General features: G+C 47.3%; 1 protein-coding gene, 1 long non-coding RNA gene and 1 pseudogene across 2 annotated transcripts; 2 read left to right on the top strand and 1 right to left on the bottom strand.

Moving 5' to 3' along the window:
• The first annotated feature begins 8,462 nt into the window (after nt 1-8,462).
• On the top strand, nt 8,463-8,996 carry LOC149370339 (uncharacterized). Its single transcript, XR_016291210.1, has 3 exons — nt 8,463-8,518; nt 8,710-8,763; nt 8,831-8,996. It is a non-coding gene; the product is annotated as an uncharacterized LOC149370339 (long non-coding RNA).
• A 472-nt stretch (nt 8,997-9,468) lies between these two features.
• LOC149370340 (uncharacterized) lies at nt 9,469-10,212 on the top strand. Its single transcript, XM_089577588.1, has 2 exons — nt 9,469-10,116; nt 10,173-10,212. The coding sequence occupies exons 1-2, from the start codon at nt 9,533-9,535 to the stop codon at nt 10,210-10,212; spliced, it is 624 nt and encodes a 207-aa protein (XP_089433714.1). The 5' UTR covers nt 9,469-9,532.
• Nucleotides 10,213-10,571: 359 nt separating this feature from the next.
• Nucleotides 10,572-13,941, bottom strand: LOC149370341 (uncharacterized; annotated as a pseudogene).
• Nucleotides 13,942-22,966: the final 9,025 nt, after the last annotated feature.

Genomic DNA, 22,966 nt, shown 5'->3' on the forward strand with positions numbered 1-22,966 from the left:
ATAATTATTCGAACATTGAAGTTTGATTCACATAGATTATTTAGTTAATTAATCAGGAGCAAGAGTCGTTGGACGGTCGAATACGCTGGACGGAGATATAGTAGGTGGACTGGAAAGCAGCAATAGCGCCAAACTTGGAAAATGAAAATGCGTGATTCAGATGAAAATGGGTGTAATCAGAGTGAATGTGATTGATTACGGTGATGAAGAAAAGTGCAAAACAAAGTGATTGCAATTGATAACCGCAATCAATGAGGATGATCAATCGATTACAATTAGTATCAATTAAATAGCTAATGAAGGTCAATGCGATTCTAATCAAGAGCAGAGAGTATAAACGCGAGACAAAGAGGGCCGTGGAGGCGTCAATGCTTTTGCATTCTCCAAATGCAGGTTGCCGCAATTAGCTTGAAAGTGTTTTATATCCGATTTGAACAACATTGCAAAAATATTTGCTCATTTGCACTGTTTATGTTCAGGAGAAACTTCTGACCGCCTTGCAAAGATTATAGTCTTCGTTGCTTTGTATAATGGGCGTGTAGCACCAACTCCGAAAATAATGGCATTAACAAACTTACGCCTTAAACATTTACTGCCATTTCTTGTGCGTCTGTGGCACGGCATTGGCCGCAGCTTCCCAAAAAAAAGCACCTCGTTTTTCAAAGGTTGGAAGGCATAGACAGAATTTAGTGCTTAGTGGCATTCCGCGATTATGCACTGCAGCATCTTCAGGCATTTGTGCGGTAACTAGTGCGAAAACCTCTGCTTGTGGCAGGCACACGACGCGTGCACGCAGTACTCTGTCTCATTCGGAAAGGCAAACATCGTCGGAGGCACTGTCTCTCAAAAAAGAGCGCTCTAAAAAAAATGGGCAGTGGCTGTACTCTTCTCAATCTAGTTAGTCGCAGCGAAAGCTCCCTTACACTTGGCTAGGCTTGGTTAGACGCTTGAACCGCCTCGCAGGCGTTTCAGGCGCTGTCAGCGCTGTCAGCCGCGCTGACAGCGCCTGTCAGCAACAGCTTGACCTTTCGCAGCACCACTCCGTCCGGCGGCCCGAGGGAAGACTCGACCACTTGACGCCGCTGCCGTCGCCAGTCCTCGCCGCATCTTTGCTTCACGATGACTCATGTCTGCTGGGAATTCCTCCCAGGCCCGTTTGTACACACAAGTCAGCTTGTATCAAGAGGGTACCGCATTCCAATCACTGACACCGAACGCGGAGCTTTTGTAAGCGAGAGAAAAAGAAAGTTTTTCAGAGGAATTCGGGCCTCCCAGGACCCCTGGGTCCCCGCACGACCCCACCACGCTCAAACGTTCATGCCTAAAGTTCCAACTTCAACGACACTTCTTGGGCGTACGCGCTCAGCGTCGGCGCTCTTGGCGTACGCTGGAGCCCGTCTGCGCATGCGCACTAGCTCTTCTGTCTTGCCGGATCCGTGGAGCTTAGTGAGGTCTCCCAGTCCTCCGATGTTTGTAGTGGCGCCAGCCCGCTTTTTGCGCATTGTACTCGCTTCGGCGAGCGCGGCTTCGGCCGCTTATCTGTTTTTTGAGCAGCGTCTACTACGGCGGATGCAGTTGTTGCTGCGACGAGCGTCTTTTCTTTCCTTTTTCTCTTTCCTCTGATCTTTTAACTCTCCTCTGTCTGCACGTGGCAGCGGTGGTGGCTCGGATCGAGCCAGTAGGCAGGCCCGTGCAATTTCCTTTTCATCCAGCAATACTTTGATTTGAGCTATTTGGTTGTAGCATGACATGTTTACGCAAAAGGCGTACTGGCGCTAAAAAACGACTCCGAAAACGACTCCGAAACGACTCCGCCAGTCCTGTCCTGTTGTGTGTGTTGTCTTCGTTTTTTAGCGCCAGTACGCCTTTTGCGTAAACATGTCCTTTTCATCCTTCTCTCAGTCACAACAACAACACAACATCATTGTACAGAAGAGTTGAAATCTGGGTTAGTTGGTACATTATACTTAAGAAAAACCAGCCAAAAAGACGGGGACAAAGGAGAGACGAGGCACACACAACGACTGGACTATCAACTGTGCTTTATTGAAAAAACAGCCAGTCTCCAAGAAAACCCAACAGAGCATGCGCAACTCAACGGCACCGCAAAACCAGCACAAAAAACAACAACAGCGATCTCGTAAGATAGTCAAACTGCGGTGTCAACGGGACAAGTAACCTAATTCTTTCTGCATCAACGTGATAGAAGCCGTGCTAACACAGTTATCTCCATGATTGCTAATGTGAAATGCTTCGAGGATTTCCCGCTCAACCTTACCCTTGCCTCTACCGAGAAAAGTGACATTGGAAAACAACGGGTAGCACCCGCAATCGCGGCAATGGCGAGGCAAGTTTGCTCCGTCAGCCGGAGTCAGAGAGTTATGGTGCTCTCGTAGCTTTTCATTTATACACCGGCCAGTTTGACCGATGTAAACTTTTTCGCATGTCAGCGGAATCTTATAAAACACCCGTGTCGCACAAGGAACATAGCAGTTTTGATGCCGCGTCGAACAAACAGGTGGTCTAGTTCTGCCACGCGCGACACGTGAACAAAGGCTTGAAAGTTTGCAAGGAGCAGAAAAGACAACATTGACACCTTGTCTTGCAGCAACTTTTTTGATATTGTGGGAAGCCCCATGCACATAAGGCATCAGCTCAAATTTTCTTCTTTCAGCCCTAGTAGGGTCAGCCACCTTTTCGTCACGGCTCTTAATTCTTTGCAGCAACGACTCTGCCACAGCATTCAAAAGCGGTTTTGGGAAACCGGCCTCTTGCAAACGCTTAACCTGGTTGTCGAAACTTGACTTCATGCTATGGTGGCAACTCTTCTGCAGAGCATTGCGAAAACAGCTCATGGCAATCCCTCTCTTGACGACTTTTGAGTGTGCAGACGAGTACGGTAATAAAGCCTTCTTACTCCTAGGTAAAAAACACCAGCATACATGGCCATCGTCACGAAAAGTTAGTTGAAGTTCTAAAAAACGAATCGACTGGTTAGCGGGTAGTTCAAAGGTAAAAGAAAGGGAGCTTGAGCAAGCTTTAAAATCTTCTAAGACATTTTCTACAACCTCATGCAAGGAGTCAGTCGGTGAAAGATTTAACATTATCAAGAAATCGTCAACATATCTAAAAACTTTGCACACTCGTTTGTCAAGAAAAGAACCTAAAAGTGTGTTGTCAAACTTTGCTAAAAAAATTTGGCGCAAGATAGGAGCTACGCTAGCACCAATACAGATTCCTTTTTTCTGTATGAACAGACCGCCCTTAAAATCTACAAGGGTAGAAGAAAGATAAGTAGTTAACAGTTCTAAGAACGCATCGATGGAGATGCCACAAGCATTTTGGAAGGCAACTAGGCCGTTCTGTTCAATCACTTCACGCACTGCAACAAATAGTTCGTCATGAGGGATGCTGTAAAACAAGTCTTCGATGTCAATAGAAAACCCAGCGTTGGCTCCGGGAATGCCGTCGCTGAGTACTTGAACCACAGCAGCTGCGCTTGCAACGTAGCAGGGGTCCTGCACATCAAGGGACTGCAGGTGTCGCTGCAAATACTGGCCCACTAACTTTTGCCAGGTGTCAGCCTCGGTCACAATGGCCCTCAAAGGGCAGTCCGTCTTGTGCGTTTTTGCGGAGAAAAAGATTTGGAGGCGATTACCTTTGCAATTCTTCACCCTCTGAGCCAGATTATCCAAGTTGTTGGCTTCTAGGAGTCTCACGGCTGTGGTATTCAGTTTTGAAGGCTTGCGTTTCGTAGGAAGGAAATTCTTGTGTACGGCTGCCAAAGCCTTATCACCAAACGTGCTCGTAGGAAGAACCACAAACCCTCCTTCCTTGTCCGCTTGAAGAAGTGTCAATTTGTTTTCGATGAAGTGGTCCACCACTTGGTGAAGAGCAGGGTCCATGCGCCTTTGTTGTTTACTGTCTATCTTGCATAAGACGTCAATGCCTTCAGACAAACACCTCTGCTTCTCTGACAAACACCTCTGACGAACACCCTTTCTTTTACCTTTGAACTACCCGCTAACCAGTCGATTCGTTTTTTAGAACTTCAACTAACTTTTCGTGACGATGGCCATGTATGCTGGTGTTTTTTACCTAGGAGTAAGAAGGCTTTATTACCGTACTCGTCTGCACACTCAAAAGTCGTCAAGAGAGGGATTGCCATGAGCTGTTTTCGCAATGCTCTGCAGAAGAGTTGCCACCATAGCATGAAGTCAAGTTTCGACAACCAGGTTAAGCGTTTGCAAGAGGCCGGTTTCCCAAAACCGCTTTTGAATGCTGTGGCAGAGTCGTTGCTGCAAAGAATTAAGAGCCGTGACGAAAAGGTGGCTGACCCTACTAGGGCTGAAAGAAGAAAATTTGAGGTGATGCCTTATGTGCATGGGGCTTCCCACAATATCAAAAAAGTTGCTGCAAGACAAGGTGTCAATGTTGTCTTTTTTGCTCCTTGCAAACTTTCAAGCCTTTGTTCACGTGTCGCGCGTGGCAGAACTAGACCACCTGTTTGTTCGACGCGGCATCAAAACTGCTATGTTCCTTGTGCGACACGGGTGGTTTATAAGATTCCGCTGACATGCGAAAAAGTTTACATCGGTCAAACTGGCCGGTGTATAAATGAAAGGCTACGAGAGCACCATAACTCTCTGACTCCGGCTGACGGAGCAAACTTGCCTCGCCATTGCCGCGATTGCGGGTGCTACCCGTTGTTTTCCAATGTCACTTTTCTCGGTAGAGGCAAGGGTAAGGTTGAGCGGGAAATCCTCGAAGCATTTCACATTAGCAATCATGGAGATAACTGTGTTAGCACGGCTTCTATCACGTTGATGCAGAAAGAATTAGGTTACTTGTCCCGTTGACACCGCAGTTTGACTATCTTACGAGATCGCTGTTGTTGTTTTTTGTGCTGGTTTTGCGGTGCCGTTGAGTTGCGCATGCTCTGTTGGGTTTTCTTGGAGACTGGCTGTTTTTTCAATAAAGCACAGTTGATAGTCCAGTCGTTGTGTGTGCCTCGTCTCTCCTTTGTCCCCGTCTTTTTGGCTGGTTTTTCTTAAGTATCATTGTACAGCGGTTCAGGAATGTGTGATAGGTCGGTAGTGAGAGAGAAGAGAGGGGGTAGGTATGGTCCGCGTTTGCAGACGGTGCCATAAGTGTTGTTCCCTGGTAATGAAGGAAGTCGGAGGCTGGGTATATTTGCCTTTCGGCAAAAGACCAATGGTTCGCTTGCACAAAACTTTTTAGTCCATTCTTACTGAAAATTGGTTTTGAGCAAAGGAAGTGACGCCGCTGACTCACATATCTGGGTGGACACCAGAGCCGCCCCGTAAAGGAGAGAAATAAAGGATGGAGTGAAAGAAGAAATTAAGAAGGGGGTGCCGTAGTGAACGTCTCCGGATTAATTTCGGCCACCTGCGGTTCTTTGACGTGCACTGGCATCGCGCAGCACTCGGGTGCCTTTTGCATCGAAACGCAGCCGACGCAGTCGGACTCGAACCCGGGTACTCTGGCTCAGTCGAATATTATTGGAGTATTAAGCCTGGCCCGCATGGAGCGTTTTTTACCCGCGAAATCGCGTCGCGCGCCCAACGCCCGCGCCGGCGTCGGCGAACTCACTCCCGCATTGTCAGCAGCCGAGCGGCGCGCGCTACGGGCACGTTACGGGATACGTTGACAAGATGGCGGCGCCCTGCTCGCCCGCTTCGGAATAAATACATGTCACCGCTGGATTCTTCGACGCGATAGCTCGCTCAAATGGTAGCGGGTCGCTTTTATTTAGGACACTCTCGCCCACGCGTAGAGGTATGAGCGATAACTAGCCCTTGTTTTTCAGATAATTTGGCGATTTTCAAGCTCTTAGGCCTAACTAAATTCAGTGTGTTTACCTCGCAAGAACGACATCTGGCGGAGCAGTTGCCTAGCTTTTAGTCAGTTGTTACATTTTCATCTATTTGCAGTTTTTCTTCTTGGAACGAAAAAAGGCTCGCAATGCACCCATCGTAGTTATCAGTAATTATGGATAAAAAATTTCTTCAACAAAGCGTTGATGTACTTTGGTGTCTTGTCACTAGATGGCGCTACCGTTTACGCGTGCCCCTGATACCCTGAGGGACGGCGCGGCCAGCTAAAAGCGACTCCTCCGAAAGACAACACGCTGCTCGGCCGTTTCGGCCGAGAAACCCGAAGCCCAAGCCTCGGTACTATACACCATTTTACGGGGAGCAGACGGGAAAGAGAGGAATACTCTCGAACACCTACGTACGCGCGACGCCCCACTGTTGCCATCCTCCCCTGGGCTGATAATCCGGCGCGCGGAACAATGTTCTCCCGGTCGTCCGTTTGTTTACTGTGGTGAAATACGTGTTTGCTGTCTTGTGGTGAATGATGAAATGTCGTACGCAACACCAACTTCATCTGGCCAGCACTGCGCGGTCGTGGGCTGCGGCAATACGCAGCATAAACGAAAAAAAAAATGCCAACAGCGTCTGCGCACAGCATGCCACGCCAAAATCTCAGTGCGGCTGCGATATGTTTATGTTACACCGTTTTCCTGCCGACCCGGACTTGAATCGACAGTGGACAGCACTGGTAAAAGGAAAAGCTTTGTGCCAACAACGAGCTCACGCGTATGCTCGGCTCACTTCGTGGATGGGAAGCGGACGGAAAGGAACCCGCTGCCTATGCTCAGCCTAGGATACGAACGAAAGGTACGCGCTAGGTTCCCACAATTGCTTTGCTATTTTCCGCGGTAAATCGACGTTGTCGGTGCTTAGAGTAATGCACAAATGAGAGAGATAGTAGCATGTTAAATGTTAACCATTTCTACAACATCAAGAAGTGTCTGAGCGTGGGACTGATCGTTCACATTATCACATTACCAGCAGTTTATTTATCCTGGCGCCAACTTTGCAGAGCCTTCGTCTCATCATCTGGCAGTATCTGCCTGACCGGCTGCAAACAGATGGCTAGGCGCGGTTCCTGCGACTCTGGCACACGCACTTCTGTGTTGTGAGGGAGGGTAGGCTCGAGATGCCGCTCGTGCTAGGCCCCCCCAGCAAATTTATCTTGGAGTGAAGTGTGTGAGACCGCGCCCTAGTTTTCAAACGGGTTCAGAGAAAACCCATCTCGCCTGTCATATGTACCCCCGCCCCTTCATTTTGCCCCCCCCCCCCCCAGGATTTATTTAAAGGGCCCAGAAGGATGCCTTTACTTGGTGCTAATGTTGCAGGGGAAGCACAAGTAGCCCCCCCCCCCCCCCCCCCCCCCCCCCCCCCCCCCTGCACTGCTGTACCATTGTTGTAGATGGCTCAGCATTGTTTGGTTCTGTTTGTGTGATCCCTTAGGGGATATGTATTTTGATGGTACACAGTAAATTTTTCTTTGGTTGTTATTGAGAGGGCTTTTGCACTAATGCATGCCCGTGACTGCTTGACTTTGCCAATGCCTGTTGACTGAAAGCTTGCCTTTTATGGATCGCTTATGACAATATTTTCTTGTGTTTTTAGGTGATCCACGGACGCAGGCGTCTAATGCGCGATGATGCGCGATGATCCGCCAGCAGCGAAACGGAAGGTCAGCATATGAAGCATGTAGATGAAAACTTTGTGACTCAAATGAGTTTATTTCCATTTCAGAAACAACACATGACCAGTGATGCTCAAAATAAAGCATGCGACACAGCGCAGCAAACGCCTCCACATAATGGAAGAATTGTTTGGTTTTATGGTGTTTAGTGTTGCAAAACGGCTCAGGCTACGAGGGACGCTATAGCGGAGTTCTCTGGATAACTTCGACCACCTGTGGTTCTTTTTAATGTACGCCAGCATCGCACTGTACACACACCTCCAGCATTTCGCCTCCATCGAAATGCGACCTCCGAGGCCAGGATTGAACCCATCCCTTTCGGGTCAGTATCCGAGCACCATAACTACTCAGCCACTGCAACGGCCGTGTAAAGAATTGTATCTAGAGTGCAAAACATGGAGAAAAAGATAGGACAGATATCCTTGTTGCAGATTAGGCTGTGTTATCTAGATAAACATCTTGAGTTAATAAAGCTTGGTCACATAAATCACACCAAAGCCTCCCGCTCTTTGCACGCAAGCATTAACACTCTAATTTTGGTGATTTTTACATACGTGTACTGCATTCTAGCTTGCTGCCATGCTACATCGTCATAAAGCAAGCTCATTGTTCTTGCCTTTTGTAAGTTAGCAAGCTGTTCCTCTCTCCCTTCTTTCACTCCTTTCTCAGCACGGTCCAGGTGCCAACCAAGATTAAGGTAGTTACTGTGCCTATCTTTCCCTCATACCCAATTTTTATTTTCAGGAAGCTGCTGGCACTGAGCACCCGACATCTGGCGTGGCCTCCAGTAGTAATGTATGTGCAAGTGCAGGGTGTGCTTGTTGTATTCACATGCAACCATATTATGCTATCTCACTCTTGTTGTATTGCCCTTTTACAGATGTCCTCCAACAGCGAGGACACTGCAGCACATTTGCACTCAATATCTGAACAAAACGTAAGCATGCATGCTGCTCAATAACCTTGATACACTACAGTGTCTAGTCAAGCTCAAAACTGCGCTGTACGTGTTTCGGCAGGCTGAATTTTGCATGGGAGATTCTTGCAGTCCTGCTTTTATCTGCAATGGAAATGTGTGTGATCATATGCCTTTAAAAGTTTGTCAAGTTGTGTGCTATTTCTTCCCAGGTGACTGAAACACTAAGTGCCTCGAGTACTATCTGTACGAACAGTGAGCCACACGTAAGTATGCACTGATGAAAGCCTTAAGCTAAGTCCACTGTCAAGTTTTGTTTATCTTGGCTGACAGGTTGCTGCGTTATGCACTGAAAATGCCAGCCTTGGCCTGCCTGTTAGAAATGCATTGGATGTAAGTGTCCTTACAAACACTGGGCCTGCCAGCATACTGCAAATTAGAAGCCTGGATTCACTGTTTTGCTTTTTCTTTAGGAGGTTCTTCCTTTTCATCAAAATGTTTCGAGCGGCACACTTCTAAGCAGTGAACTGAATGTAAGCTCACATTTTTTTCTTAGCTGCTTGCAGATGAAAGAAAGCTGGCTGTTGCTTTTCTCCAATAAAAGGTTGATGATGCTTCTGCTGGCATGCTGCCTTCATATGAAGATGACGTGAGTGTGCATACACGTATATTTATTGAACTTCCCCGCATTCAGGAGGCATCACACTGTATTTTATTATTTTGCTTCTCTGAAAGCAGGTGGTTGACCAAGAAAATGATATGTTAATTCCCCATAGAAAGAAGGTACTGCTTTTTTGGAAAAATGGCTTTCAGAATGTGATTTTGACTTAATGTTTTTCATTGCAGGTCGAGACAAAGGAGAGCTACACACAGTGGGAGCAGACACCAACAGATCACACATACGCAGTCACACATCACTCAAACACTTCTGCATTGCGATTTACTCACTCCCAGTACCTCACGCCACAAGACATACTTTTTTACACAGGGATCCCTGTTCAAGTTTTTAGCAGCCTCGTTTCGAAGCTAAAACAAATGGAAGCAGAAGTATCAAGGGTTTTAAGCCTCGAAGAACAACTGCTCCTGACTCTAATGAGGCTCAGACTCGGCCTCCTCTGCGCAGACCTTGCAAGAAGGTTCGAGGTATCAGTAGCAAGCGTATCTAAAATATTTGCAAATAGGCTTTGCAACCTGGAAAAAATAATGGAGGACGTTGTCGTTTGGTTGCCACGGACAGCTGTGTATGACAGCATGCCGCAAAGCTTCGTGAAGAGTGGCCACGGTCGAACAACGTGCATCTTCGATTGCACTGAGGCTCAATCGCAAAGACCTAAAAAGCTTCTCGCAAGAGCACAAAGCTACAGTCCTTACAAGGGGTCAAATACTGTAAAATTTCTTACAGTGATAGCTCCCAACGGCCTAATAATGTACGCGTCCGATGTGTATGGTGGCAGGGCCTCGGACAAGTACATCGTTAGAACATGCGGCATAGAGGACTACCTTCTTCCAGGTGATAACATTCTGGCAGACAGAGGCTTCAAGCTAGAACCTCACCTGGCAGCACAAGGCATAAATATGAATACACCAGCCTTCACCAGAGGTGAGCGTTTTTCACTACAGTACAGCATGGCTGTTCTTGTTCTAGAGTACTCAAAAACATTCTTTTCACTTTTAGGAAAGACTCAACTGTCAGAAGAAGATGTCACAATGACTAGGAGAATCGCATCAGTCCGAATACATGTTGAAAAGGCCATAAATCGTATAAAGACTTATAGGATCTTCAAGCACGCACTGGCGATTAAGTCCGAAAACATATAAACAGAATTGTTTTTGTATGTGCTGGGCTATGCAACTTGAAAGGTCCTCTAATCAAAAAGAAGTGTGAAGAATAAACGCTTAACTACAGCAGATATATTGCAGTTGTCTGACTTGTATTCAAAGCAAAACATTCAACTTTGAGGTGCGAGAATACATGACCAAGCACATCATATGCAAGATACCTTAAATTGTTTACTTGTAGACTGGCAATTCCCTACTGCCATCACCATGTGCTGCATAACTAGCCAAGCTCCAATCACAGCCTAGGCAGCACTATTTTTTTGAAGAAACGTTCTAGGGCATTTACGTGAGTGTCCATAAAGGCCTCTTCCTTCTCTACTGTAATCATCATCCCTCCCTTGTCTACGTGCAAGTACAGGTAGCACATAGTGCTGCCCACCAGGTTCAAGTGCAGTTGTGCTTGAACCTGGTAGTAGTACTTGTGCGTAACCTTCAATGAGCCTGTGGCATCCAAGGCTTTGCTTGCCCTGCTCTCACCAAATCATCTGGCTGCACATCACGGAGTGTGTACAGACACTTGACCTCGAGCAGCGCTGGAGGATGGCAGTCACAATGAAATGACCCATCTGGACTGCAGCCAAGATACGGATATTTCGGCAGTATCATCAAGCCGCAGTCATCTAGCCTGCCATTTATGTGCTGTGTTTTAAAGGCAGCAAGTGCACGAGCCTTTGCCAGCTCTTCAAACTCTATGCCATACCGGATGGCCGGACTGTAAATTGTTGTAGTATTGAATATTTTAGCCAGTAATGATGAACAATTAAGCTGCTTTGAGCGGCACACGTCCTTGAATATAGAAGCAGTTATTCTGCCTTTACCATGAAGAGACCAGGCAGTGCATTCTCTTTGTTTTTTTGTAGCTGCTTCAATATTCAAGGAGGTGGCCATTGTGATTTTTAGCTTTGAAAGCACTTCTGGCTGATTTTCTTTTCCGGCTTTGATCATGTCAGCCAGGTTGAGGTGACAAAGAGGTCTTCCCAGGGTTATTTCAAATTCTGAAACTGGCGCTCCGGCAAATCTTCTACAGTCCCAGCATAGGCTGATGCTAGGGCAACCTAAACAGACAAACAAATCACCTTGAATAAACCTCAGTGTGAAAGGGAAGAAAACAGTTTTAAACGTGCAAGAAATTACAGAAAGGAACACAAATACTGAGGTTGCTTCTCAATCACTTGTTCAAAATAAAGAGCGCCTGTGTGGCTTTGCTAAGAAGCAGCTAAGCTAAACTCGGCTGAGAAGTGGTTGCTACATTTCGTGCTGCTGCTAACCACCTGTAGCATGTTTTGCAACTTTCCAGCAAGAAACACAGGCAATGTTCACAGAAGCTAGAAATTTTCTGCAGCCACTGCAGTATTGGCAACTACTTTGCAGCTAGTCATTTAGCATGACTGAGTCAACTTGTTAATCACCACATCGCAAAATATGAAGCAAGCTTACCTGTGCACTGTAACTCTCTCGAACTATTGGCAATAATGCACTTTACAACTCTTTTTCAGTATTGTTATGCCCCTACTTTTTTGACAGCTAAAACTAAACTGAATTTCCCTCACATCCTTTTTCCCACATGGGCCAGACACAGCTCAAGTAAAAGCCTGTAAATTACTGTTGTTTTACCTTTTCTGCTGGACGTGCAATCTCCTGAGACAGGGTGTCTCCATTTATCTGAATGGCCCGCTGGTCGTCCATCTTCCTCCTTGTAGCATGTAATGTAGCTTCAAGGAGGGTGCCTGCATGACACAATAAAACTATGTTACCTGAACATCTACATTGCTTGATTATGTATTCAAGATGTTATTATCACGTGTAATTCCGTACTGAACCATACTTCACATCAAGTTGTGTCAGTGGGTATCAGCATGCAACTCTATTAACACAAGCTAACATTTCAGTTTTTTGAGGCGACAATGGGCCAGCTCAGCAGAATGCTCCACCTGGGTACCTACCAGGTATGTTGAACACGTCCCGGAAAGGAGACTTGTTTACATACTCTAAGAGATCCTCTCTGCTGCCAAAATGTTTTATCTTGCGTGTTGGTCTTGGCTTTTTTGTGCTGTCAAGATGCTCGGCAGTGCATTGAAGCTTGAACCCAATGCCATCAATGAGGGCAGGCTAAACATTCCTTTTGGTGCCTCTGTTCCAGGCTGCCGCCTCATCTGTGCATGAGCTCCCTGTCAGGCCGCGCTGTACAGCAATCTCCGCCTTCCATAGGAGTGCACCCACATGGCTACAAGAGGTGTCTCTTGTATGCTTCAGCTTGCTCGAGGTCACAAGCTTTTGTCTTCAGTAAGTAACACACAATATGTGGACTTGACAAATCTGGCCAGAGCTTCATGTCGTCTATCCACTGAGTCATCAGCATGGGGTGCACGTAGGTGCCGCCATCTGAAAGAAAAAGGAGTAATAGTAGGGTGACTTGTTAAAAATCCATTACACCAAAGAGCGAGAAAAAAAACACCGAAGAAACGACGACACAGGCCAGCATTTGTCCACTCTGTGTCATCGTTTCTTTGGTCATTATATTTTTTCCCGCAGTTTGTTGCAATAAAAAGGGACATTCACAGAACATAAAAATAGGAAAATATGCACAGTACGGCATGCATGCAAGCTATGAGTCTTCTGGCTTGTTTCTTCAGGGCCCTTCACATTCAGCACATGCAACAACTAGCCCTGCTGTCTGCCATACATGGTATACATGATTTCGTTTTCGGCACATCAAATGCAACATAAACAGCTTGATCAGCTACAATGCGCACACTATACATAGCAAATGTTACGACTCCAGCAGTGCATCTGCCTTAGATTCTAAAGCGCAACACTGACTCAGCAGCTTGGTTTCCTTTTTACGTTGTAATAACATACCTTTGGCGTATCAATCAACCTCTTATTTTAGTTAATTCAAACTCCATTGGTCTTCAAACGATTGGTGCTGGCAACGGCGCAGTAGCTGAGAAGGCAAGTAGTTTTCAATAAAATTAACGTCTCAAAACGACTCGGGCTATGAGCGACGCCGTAGTGAAGGGCTCCGGAAAGTTCGACCACCTGGGGTTCTATAACGTGCACTGACATCACACAGTACACGAGCCTCTAGAATTTCGCATCCATCGAAATTCGACCGCCGCGGCCGGGATCGAGTCCGAGTCTTTCAGGTCTGCATCCGAGCACCATAGCGTTACACCGAGCCACCGCGGCGGCCTACTCTCAATAAATTGGCTCGTAGCGGGAGCACTCAAGACGCAAGCAGCAGAAGCGACTGAATTTCATCCGTTTCAACGCGCGTACAACAGCAAACGCCGACATAGCAATGAGTGGCAGCAGTTTCGGCTCGCTCACGTTGCTCGCTGTAGTCGCTCGAGCGTCAGTTTACGAACGAATTTAGTCCATTTTAAATGATGTTTTCGGTTTCTGAAACCTAGCTCTTGGATCGCGTTTGCCACTTTCGTTCTCAGCGTACGGCGTGTCACTTTTACTATTAAGAAATCCGGCTACAAAAACTACACACGTGAACTGGGAGCACAACACTTACCGATGCTGATTGTTGGCTCCGTCGATGCCTGATCGTCGGCTACTTGTCGATTGCTGCGGGCGCTTACGGTCGCTAGCGCCATATCACCCACGCAGATGCAATCAATGAATTCTCCAAAGGCGTGCAGCGAGCGGATATCGATGAGTAAGCAATTCGTTGCTCCGCGAGTATCTCACACACCTGCAGCGACGGTAGAACGACGGCAGCGTTTATCAGTCCAAAATGGCGTCGGCACTAGACGGCGCTGGGGTCGGGAAAAATGGCGGCGCCCATGTATCGAAACTAAAATCATGTATAGACCAGAATACGGCGGGTAAATTGAAATCCACCATTTTGAGAGAGCTGTGGCGCCATCTATGGGGCGCGCGGCAAAACGGCGGCACTGGACTACCACGCGAGGCGGCCGCGGGTATGGGTATCGCTCGCGCTCTTACGTTTCGTAGAAGATTTTGTGACCGGTTCCTATAACAATCATATAAGGTGAATTTCAGCCTCATGCCAAGGTCGCTCTGTACATCTGGCGATGGCGGAGGCAAACACTGCGTCCACAATTGCAGCGGACATGAATTGATGTCAAGTCCATGACTTGTGCAGTCTCACTGTTGTTTTCCTCTTGTGGGCTGTGCTCAGTGGCCTTCTGGTGTCGCCTCTTAACAGGGTAGCTTGCCTGCCTCAACAGCTTCTGCCTTCCCTCGACAACCTGTATTGAGAATATAAAAGGTTACACAATTTTCTTATCTCAAATCTTACTCAGAACAGCAGGACATAATTTAGATGTACACAGAAGACGGAAACAAACAATATTTACATTTACACAAATAAGGATGCATTAATTTATTGGAATCATTCCCATATATAGTTTGGCTTTATTGTTTATTTCTTATGTAACAAATCAACTTAAAAGCATTAAAATACTGACACTTCTACCTGCAGTTACACTGAACACAATAACAGAAATGAGATAGTGACAACAGTGAGACACAACTTCCTTCTAGCACCCAGCGCTGCATCCAATGGTGGCTATGTTCCGTTTGTCTGTCCCTTGTCCCACTGGGCATTTAAGCAATTTCCAGATCAAAGGTAGAATTTGCTTATGAAGCCTTATTTAGAATACATTTTAATCAAATGGCAGCCTCCCCACATTAAGGCAACTTTACTGTTGAAACAAATAACTCCAATTTGAAAATGACAAAAAAAATCTGAGACTCCTTCTTTGAAACAGAAATATCCGTTCACATTAGCTCATATCTATTATGGTTAGAGCATTCAGCCAATTTTGTTCTCTAATTAGCAATATCAATTTCCACACTTCTGCATCGGCTGTCTTCTATACAACATAATTAGCTCCCTTTCAGAATTACCACACTGGCGATTCTTTCATGCAGCATAACCATTTGAAAGTTCTCGACGTTTTGTAAAGCACTTCTCTGATGTAACATTATTAGGTGACTCCTCTGTACAGTGCACCAACGCATCAACATTCACTACATAGCAAAACCTCGCTGTGCCTTTCAAAACCACTTATTATCAACGTGTGTACGTGTCATTTTTTGTACAGCGATTAATGTAAATGGAGCTCTGGCAAGCTCTACATTTGTAGGCTATCTGAGTATTGTAGCAACTAGCAAAAGAACTAACCTTATAGAAATAACTTAGCCTGAGTCATCACTCCGACCATTATTATGTTAAACGATAGAAAAACCATGTTGCGCAGCAGGATTCCTTATCCCACAAATCAAATTTGTTCAAGCGAGCATCGCCGCGCCGCGCTACGTACAGTCTAGCGCGATTTGAAGGTTATCGCGCAAGCGTCGACCAGCCTAGCACTCCAGGCACCTAGCGGCCGACTTTGGAACAGGAAAAATCATGATTTCGCACTCTCCTCTACCTCGTTCGCTGTTCCGTGCAACAAGCTTCACCCCCGTGACAAGATCACCACCCTTTCTCTCTATTCTAAGCTTTCCATTGGTTGCGATAAAGTGTGGACTTGGTTACCTCTCGGATCTTGCGGGCGATAACAAAATTGGTGGGAAAGAAAATAAAAAAAAAACTGATAGCCCAGAGGAGGGAGTGACAGCTGCTGAAGGAACAGCAAAAAGAGTGAGGGAAGCTGGCCTGATACCTCCCTCGCCTCGGCAGAGAATTCTGGGCCATGGCGCTGTTCATGTTCTCGGCCGACGCTCGCGCGATAACCTTCAAATCGCGCTCGACTGTACAGTGCAGGCCGGCGCTGCTCAGTGCGCACGCAGCAAGCTGGTGTAAACTGAACGTAGCGTTTACCTTCTTAGCGTAGCCGAGGTGAAGCATAGGCACAGGGTTCAGCTCCGTTGGCCGCTTGTCGATAAAATGGTCCGAGCAGATCTGCATATGCCATTACGCAGTTACCAGGTGCCGCGACTTCGTAAGCAAAGCGCGGTGGCTGCGGCAACGAGGCAGTCGCACCGGCATTTTAACGAAAATCAACTTACTCTTGCATTTGCGCTGGGAACATAGTCCTTTCTATGAACCGCAGTAATCCACTTGTGGCGGAGCTCGGCGTTTTTTGTGCCCGGCGGAAAGCGATGCAGGCTGAATAAGCCACAGCGGCACAACTCGCGACGTACGCCGTGCTCGTCGCAAACGGTGGTCAGCAGCCTGCTTCTTTTCCGTTGGTTATTTGCACATCCATAAATGGCGCAGTGAAGCCCTGATGAAGTTTTGTACTTCGTTGAGGCAGGAATAGACATATTGGCTCATCGAAAAGCACCGCACACACACACACCCACGTACACGCGAACGCTGCGCGAACGCGTTTTGGCAGTCCAGCAAAGATGGCGGCCGGTCGCTGGGTTCCGGAGTATGCGCATGGCTCGTCCGGTTCGAGAGTATCGTATTAGTTTCGATACCTGGGCGCCGCCATGTTTGTTTTACTCGAGCGCCGGCTACCGCCGACGCCATTGTGGGCTGATAATTTGCAGCCGGTGGGCTGCAGCCGAAGCAGCGTGCGATCTCTGAAAGTGTCATTCGCCCGTTTTATTCCTGCCAAGCCTAGAAATTTTTGGTGGGGGTTCGCCTCGTGTCCATCCTCGTGTGTGCAATGCCATTAGCTCCTGCAATAACAAACTGGGAGCAAGCGACCATTCCTCGACGCAGCGAACGATCAGCATCGGTGAGTGCCATGCTCGCAGTTCACGCGTGCTTTATTGTCGCCGGTTGCCTGTAGAGCAAATGCGGCACGGTGTTGCATGCTAGAAAAACGAAAGCAAAATTTGTTGAAACACAAGATCGCGGAGAGCAATGAATATCTAGTTTTTCGTGGAGCGCAGTTTTTCTTGAACGTTTTCGCTGCCTGCTTGGACATGGCGAGTGTGACGGTTTAGATGCTGAGCTTGCGACAGAGTACCCCGTTTACAAACTAAACATTTTGGAAACAGCGGGTACATGACCGAAATGAATTCACTTCTGATGATTAGAATGTTTGTTTGCGGTGATACGCGCGATGAAATTGAAATTCGGCCCCTCCTGCCGCTTGTGTAGGGCTATTCGTACTACGAACGATACAAGCCAGTGGACTGAAATCAACTCGCATTCTCGCCTTCTCCGCTCCCGTCAGTACTCACTGGTGCACAAATACCAGAAAATGTGCAATTACACGATCTAATAGGTTGGTACGCTAATGAAACGCTATTACCATTACTGACAGGCCGAATCGCCGCACCTGTGTTGAGAATTCCAATCTCAATCGGGTCGGGGCACTGCTCAAGTCGCTGCGTTGTTGTATCTCTGGCACGGTTATGCACAGTGTGGATTTTTTTTTTACAGTGCATTCGATGCGATTTCAGTCGAATAATTTATTACAATGCATGGCAGAGTTTACCGTCCTGTGCATGGCATGTATTTTTTCATCTTACGTTGCCACGGCTGCATTTTTCCTCAATTTGCAGTTGGGTAAAAGTTCATGTCGCCGCTTCTATTCATGCCATGCTGTGTAAATTAAATTAGTATTGTTGCATTAACGACATGTTTATTTTTTTCAGGTGGCGGTCCCCACACCCTCCCGATATTGACGATCATGCCGGGCGGCGAAACCAAGTTGTGGCCAAATTTGTGAAGTCCTCACATAGTGTACTGCTGAATTAAAAGAACTCTGCCAAGGCCGTCCAAATACTTGATCTCTTAAAATTATGCACAGATTATAGTTCGGTAACCCAGGCGCTGCGCTTCGTTCCGAGCCCGACAGGCACAGGCAGTGGGTTTGTTTCTGTCTGCATTTCGTTCACAAAGTGCACTAACGTTTAAGCTTTTTGTTGGCGCAGGTATTTTTTGTTCCACAACTACGCCCACTGCCAATGCAACTCGGGACCGGCGGAAAAGCGGTGAAGAAATGGACACCGCAGACGTGCTGAGACCTTCGCATAACATGGTGCGCGTACATACTGGCGGCGTTTGTTTTTTTCTACTTTCGTCGACTATTTCCTCATCCGACAATAAAACAATGATGTCTAGAAGACGTTGGTGTTCCGTACAACATTGCTGCTTTTGTTGTACAGACGCAAACACGCGCTTGACCGGTAGCTAAGCAGCCGCGGACGTTGCTCCCCGCGCCGGATTATCAGCCCAGGGGAGGACGGCAACAGTGGGGTGTCGCGCAGCGCGCCTGTTTGAGAGTATTTCTCCCTCTCCTGCCCGCTCCTCGTAAAATGGTGTATAGTGAACTAGAACTCGGTACCCTCGGAGTGCCAAACGCCCGTCTTTCCGGGAAGCACGACGCAGTTTTGGTGGTCAAGCTGCAGTACCAGTACCAGAGAGAGCTCGCGAGCGCGTCTCTCTCGGCCGGCGTGGTTCCGTCCAGAGTCACGTGACGCCCGCTCCGGCTCTCATTGGCCCTCTGCCGCTGCCCTCTCCCGGCGTCGACGTTTTTTTTCTGTTTCGACAGAACCCGACGATTTGGCAAAAACGTCCTCTCCGGCGGCAAAAAAATGCTCCGGTGCCGTCGACGCCGACGAATCGCCCGGGAAAACGCTCCATGCGGGCCACGCTTTAGAATCTTCCCTAGCCAATGAATCGCTTGCACAAGAAAAAAAAAACTAGAGTTAAACAAGGCAGAAAAAACACTTGAATAATGCTGGCACCAAGGTTACTATGGGTATTTTTACCCAAATCCTGTTCATTGTTGTCCAACACGGCTGCCCCGCCTGCGTTTGGATCAGGTCAATATGCTGGCCGAGCACCGGTTGCGCCGTGAACGCGTAATTCGCGACACGATGAATCCTTAATACAACATTTTGGGCGAGTTGGTTACCTACATTCATTATTACAGCGCAAAGACGGCACAGAACAAGAAAGGGACACAACAGCGCTGTTGTGTCCCCTTCTTGTTCTGTGCCGTCTTTGCGCTGTAATAATGAACGATGAATCCTCTCAACATGTTCAGTGAGGAGCAGCTGTAGCGGCCTTTGCACTCACTTAGGACAGGGCGGCATAGCTTATCTCGCCGAGCTACTTCGCACCGAGATCGAGCACCCGAGTCGCCAGATATGCGTTCGCAGCACCTGGCTGCTAGTCATGCTAGCTCTGCTATTTTTTTGCCTCGGGCTGTTCTACGGCGACAGCCGGAGATACGATCGGAGCACACGAATCGGCGATAAGCCGCACGCTGCTCCGTGTTGCTCTCGTCTGCGTACGTCGCAGCAGTGATTGGATCCGGTAAGCCACTTAACCTGCGTCTTTTCATCGCTGGTTTTATGGTTTTGTCGCCGCTTAATTCCCTTCGCTATACGCGCGTTCTAGCGCGCTTTGTTTGCACGTACTTGTTTTGCATGTACCGCACTGCAAGTGAATAGGTCGCATGTGGCCTGAAGGTATCGCTCGCCGTGAGTAGTGTTGCTAGGCTTGCGCGCAGTTTCCTATTTCGTTCTCCCTAATAGACGCCACTCGTTTCTTTCTGATGGTTAGCGTGAGATTAACACATGTACAAACTGTTTGAACACTTTGAGGAAAGCTGGAAGCGCGTGCCCGCTCCGCTCCGCGAAGCGCTGCCGCTGACAGCCAGATAGAGTTCCGCGACCTATATATAGGTGGCGCGACGATCCATTCAATATGGCTGCCTTAGTGGTGGTCAAGCTAGTCGAGACGGGATGCGTACATTCTTTTTCGACGTGGCTTGCCTTCGAGCAAAGGCGCCTGCGGAAAATGCCTTTGCCGTTCTCGCAGGCCGTAACGTTTGGGGATATACTGGAACATATAGGATAGCGCGAAAAAAGAATTAGGTGCCTAATCGGAGGTGAAGAAGTGCTCAAGACATTTGGTGAAGACATTGTTCAATTGTGATACTATCGACATGTGTGAGTAGTTTGAAACTTCTCAAACACTCTCGCATAGTTGATTCTGTTAGGTTACACAAAATGTATCAAAAACTGTCGACTACCAAAAATAGCAGGAAAAGAAATAGCGAGCATTACTGGCAGCGCGCATTTTGCCGGCAGGCGATAAAGTGCCCGCTGTGGCATTCACTTCAGACTGGCTGCTGTTGGCGAAATGATGAGCCGTTTTGTTTTTCACTGCTTATGCTTCTCCTGAATCCCCTTAATACTAGGGAAGCTCGTAATTGGAAGCAGGATAGTAGCGCGGCTTTCCGATTAGAGACTGGACTTTCACACGGGCCGCTCCGGGTCTTCGCAGTTAGAAAAAAATTAAAAGGCACTACTTGCGCTTTCTGTTGCGCCGAAATGCGTGAGAGAACTCCGAATTGCCTCATAGCCGAGAAAAGTGACAGAAGTGACACAGGAGCCGCCGCGGTGGCTCAGCGGTTATGGTGCTCGGCTGCTGACCCAAAAGACGCGGGTTCGATCCCGGCCGCCGCGGCTAGAATTTCTTTGGAGGAGAAATTCTAGAGGCTCTTGTACTGTGCGATGTCAGTGCACGTTAAAGAACCCCACGTGGTCGAAATTTCCGGAGCCCTCCACTACGGCGTCTCTCATAGCCTTAGTCGCTTTGGGACGTTAAACACCATAAACCAAACCAAACCAAACCAAGTGACACAGGAATTATTCTCATGGCACACTGAACAGCTGATCAACTGCAACTCCCAAATAAAATCCAGGCGCTCTACACAGCACCCGAACTCGAACAATCACCACTTTCGAACTTGCCACTAGAGTAGTGTAGGGCAATTACAAGCCATGAAAGAAAACCAAATTGATAAATTGCCCTGAAGTAATAAGGAGCTAATAGGAGGCAACTGCCGGGAAAATTTCACCCTAGTAAGTCTGCTGCCGCCAGAATTGCCTGTTGTACCATTTGTTACAAGGAATACGCAGAAATAGTTATGCGCTGTCAGTAGCATGTACACACAGTTCGGCTGGGTCGTTTCCGCACATAAATATTGCACGCTTGCCGGCACGTCGTGTGTGACAAACCGTACGTGCACCACTCGCACACAAATCGAATCTCGCTAGCAGACATATATGCATTGGACGGAAGACATTAACACCCTAGTAAGTCTGCTGCCGCCAGAATTGCCTGTTGTACCATTTGTTACAAGGAATACGCAGAAATAGTTATGCGCTGTCAGTAGCATGTACACACAGTTCGGCTGGGTCGTTTCCGCACATAAATATTGCACGCTTGCCGGCACGTCGTGTGTGACAAACCGTACGTGCACCACTCGCACACAAATCGAATCTCGCTAGCAGACATATATGCATTGGACGGAAGACATTAACAAAAAGAAGTATATTACATGTACGGCTCCAGAAGAAATTGTAGCCGACGAAATGCACGCTGCAGCTTTCCGATCCGGTGTTTTACAACCCATTCCTTTTTCAATCGTTCGTCACTAGGCAATGAGTGCACACTAATGTGATTACTAACAGCTCTATTTGTGCACTGTGGCACACCGCACATTCGCTTGCTTCCAGACTTTCTTTCCAACCCAAGCGACGCACAAACAGCGTGGTTAAAATGGACACGCAGTCGCGAGCTGCCTCGCGCTGCCGGCAGCCACCACCACTCGACTGCTTCGCTCGTCGGCCGCGCGGTGGCGGCAGCGTCTACGGAACTTGCGAATGCTAGAGTTCCTGTATATGCTCCCGCAGGGAGCAGAGTTGCGCGAAGGTCCGCCATCATGTTCCAAGCTGTGCGGGAAAGCCACTTCTCGTACGTACAGGGGCTGCGTAGCTCGCTGTGTAGGGCGCTTGGACTTTTTTTTCTCCTTTAAATAGATTGACTTGATGGCAAGTTTCTAAACGTAACGCTGAAAACTAATCTGTGATTTGCCGAGGGTGTGCATAGAGCACGAAAAAAAAATCGCCAAAGGTTAACAGCAAATCGTAATCATGACAAACTGACGAAAAAAGACTGGAAACGGCCTGCGATTTTTTTTTCTTTCTGGAACCAGTAATTTCAGAAGAACAAGCAGTTCTGTTCCAGATGAGACAGCGTCTGTACCATCCTGTCTTCCTGCGTGCATGTCTTGAGAACAAAAAGAGTATAGCGATGAATTACTTTTTTTCACAACTAGCACTGCCGCGTGTTCTGTTCGTGTTATGCCCTGAAAATACGAAAACGCATCTCTTAGAACCACATTAAAATAATTGTGCAACTTTTTATAGGCAAGCAGACTAAAGCAACGGCAATGCATTGAACGAGGCAAGTCTGACACAACGAAAAAATTAACACTCAATTGCTTGCCCAACACATTTCACAAAATGTACGTACCCCGTTGCTAAATGCAGTGATAGGCCGGATCTTTAAAGGACCTTGAAAGTACTCTTACACGTACATATTATTTAACTTTCCTCATTTTTTATCGAAAAGCACTATCGTTTCACCTCAGTTACTAAATTACAATAGTTGTTGATTACTGTGGTAGGTTTTCCTGCCTGCTTCATCCTTATTGCACGGAAAAAGTAATTTAATGTTCCGCTTTGCATTTTTGTACTCCTTCGCAGATTCGGCTTAGGTCGCCGTGTCAAAACATTTCGCAACTCCTGGATTGTTTTAAAGCCGAAGTTATAAGCTGATTTGCTGTCTTCTGGCTGAAATTATTCGCGGCATCAAGATTTGCGAAACTTGTTTACATGCGATTTTTGGCTATCCTATCCTCACATCTCTCGCTTAATCCTTGT

The sequence above is a fragment of the Amblyomma mixtum genome, chromosome 1 (genome assembly GCF_055824585.1).
Source record: "Amblyomma mixtum isolate Tamu chromosome 1, ASM5582458v1, whole genome shotgun sequence".
Taxonomy (NCBI): domain Eukaryota; kingdom Metazoa; phylum Arthropoda; class Arachnida; order Ixodida; family Ixodidae; genus Amblyomma; species Amblyomma mixtum.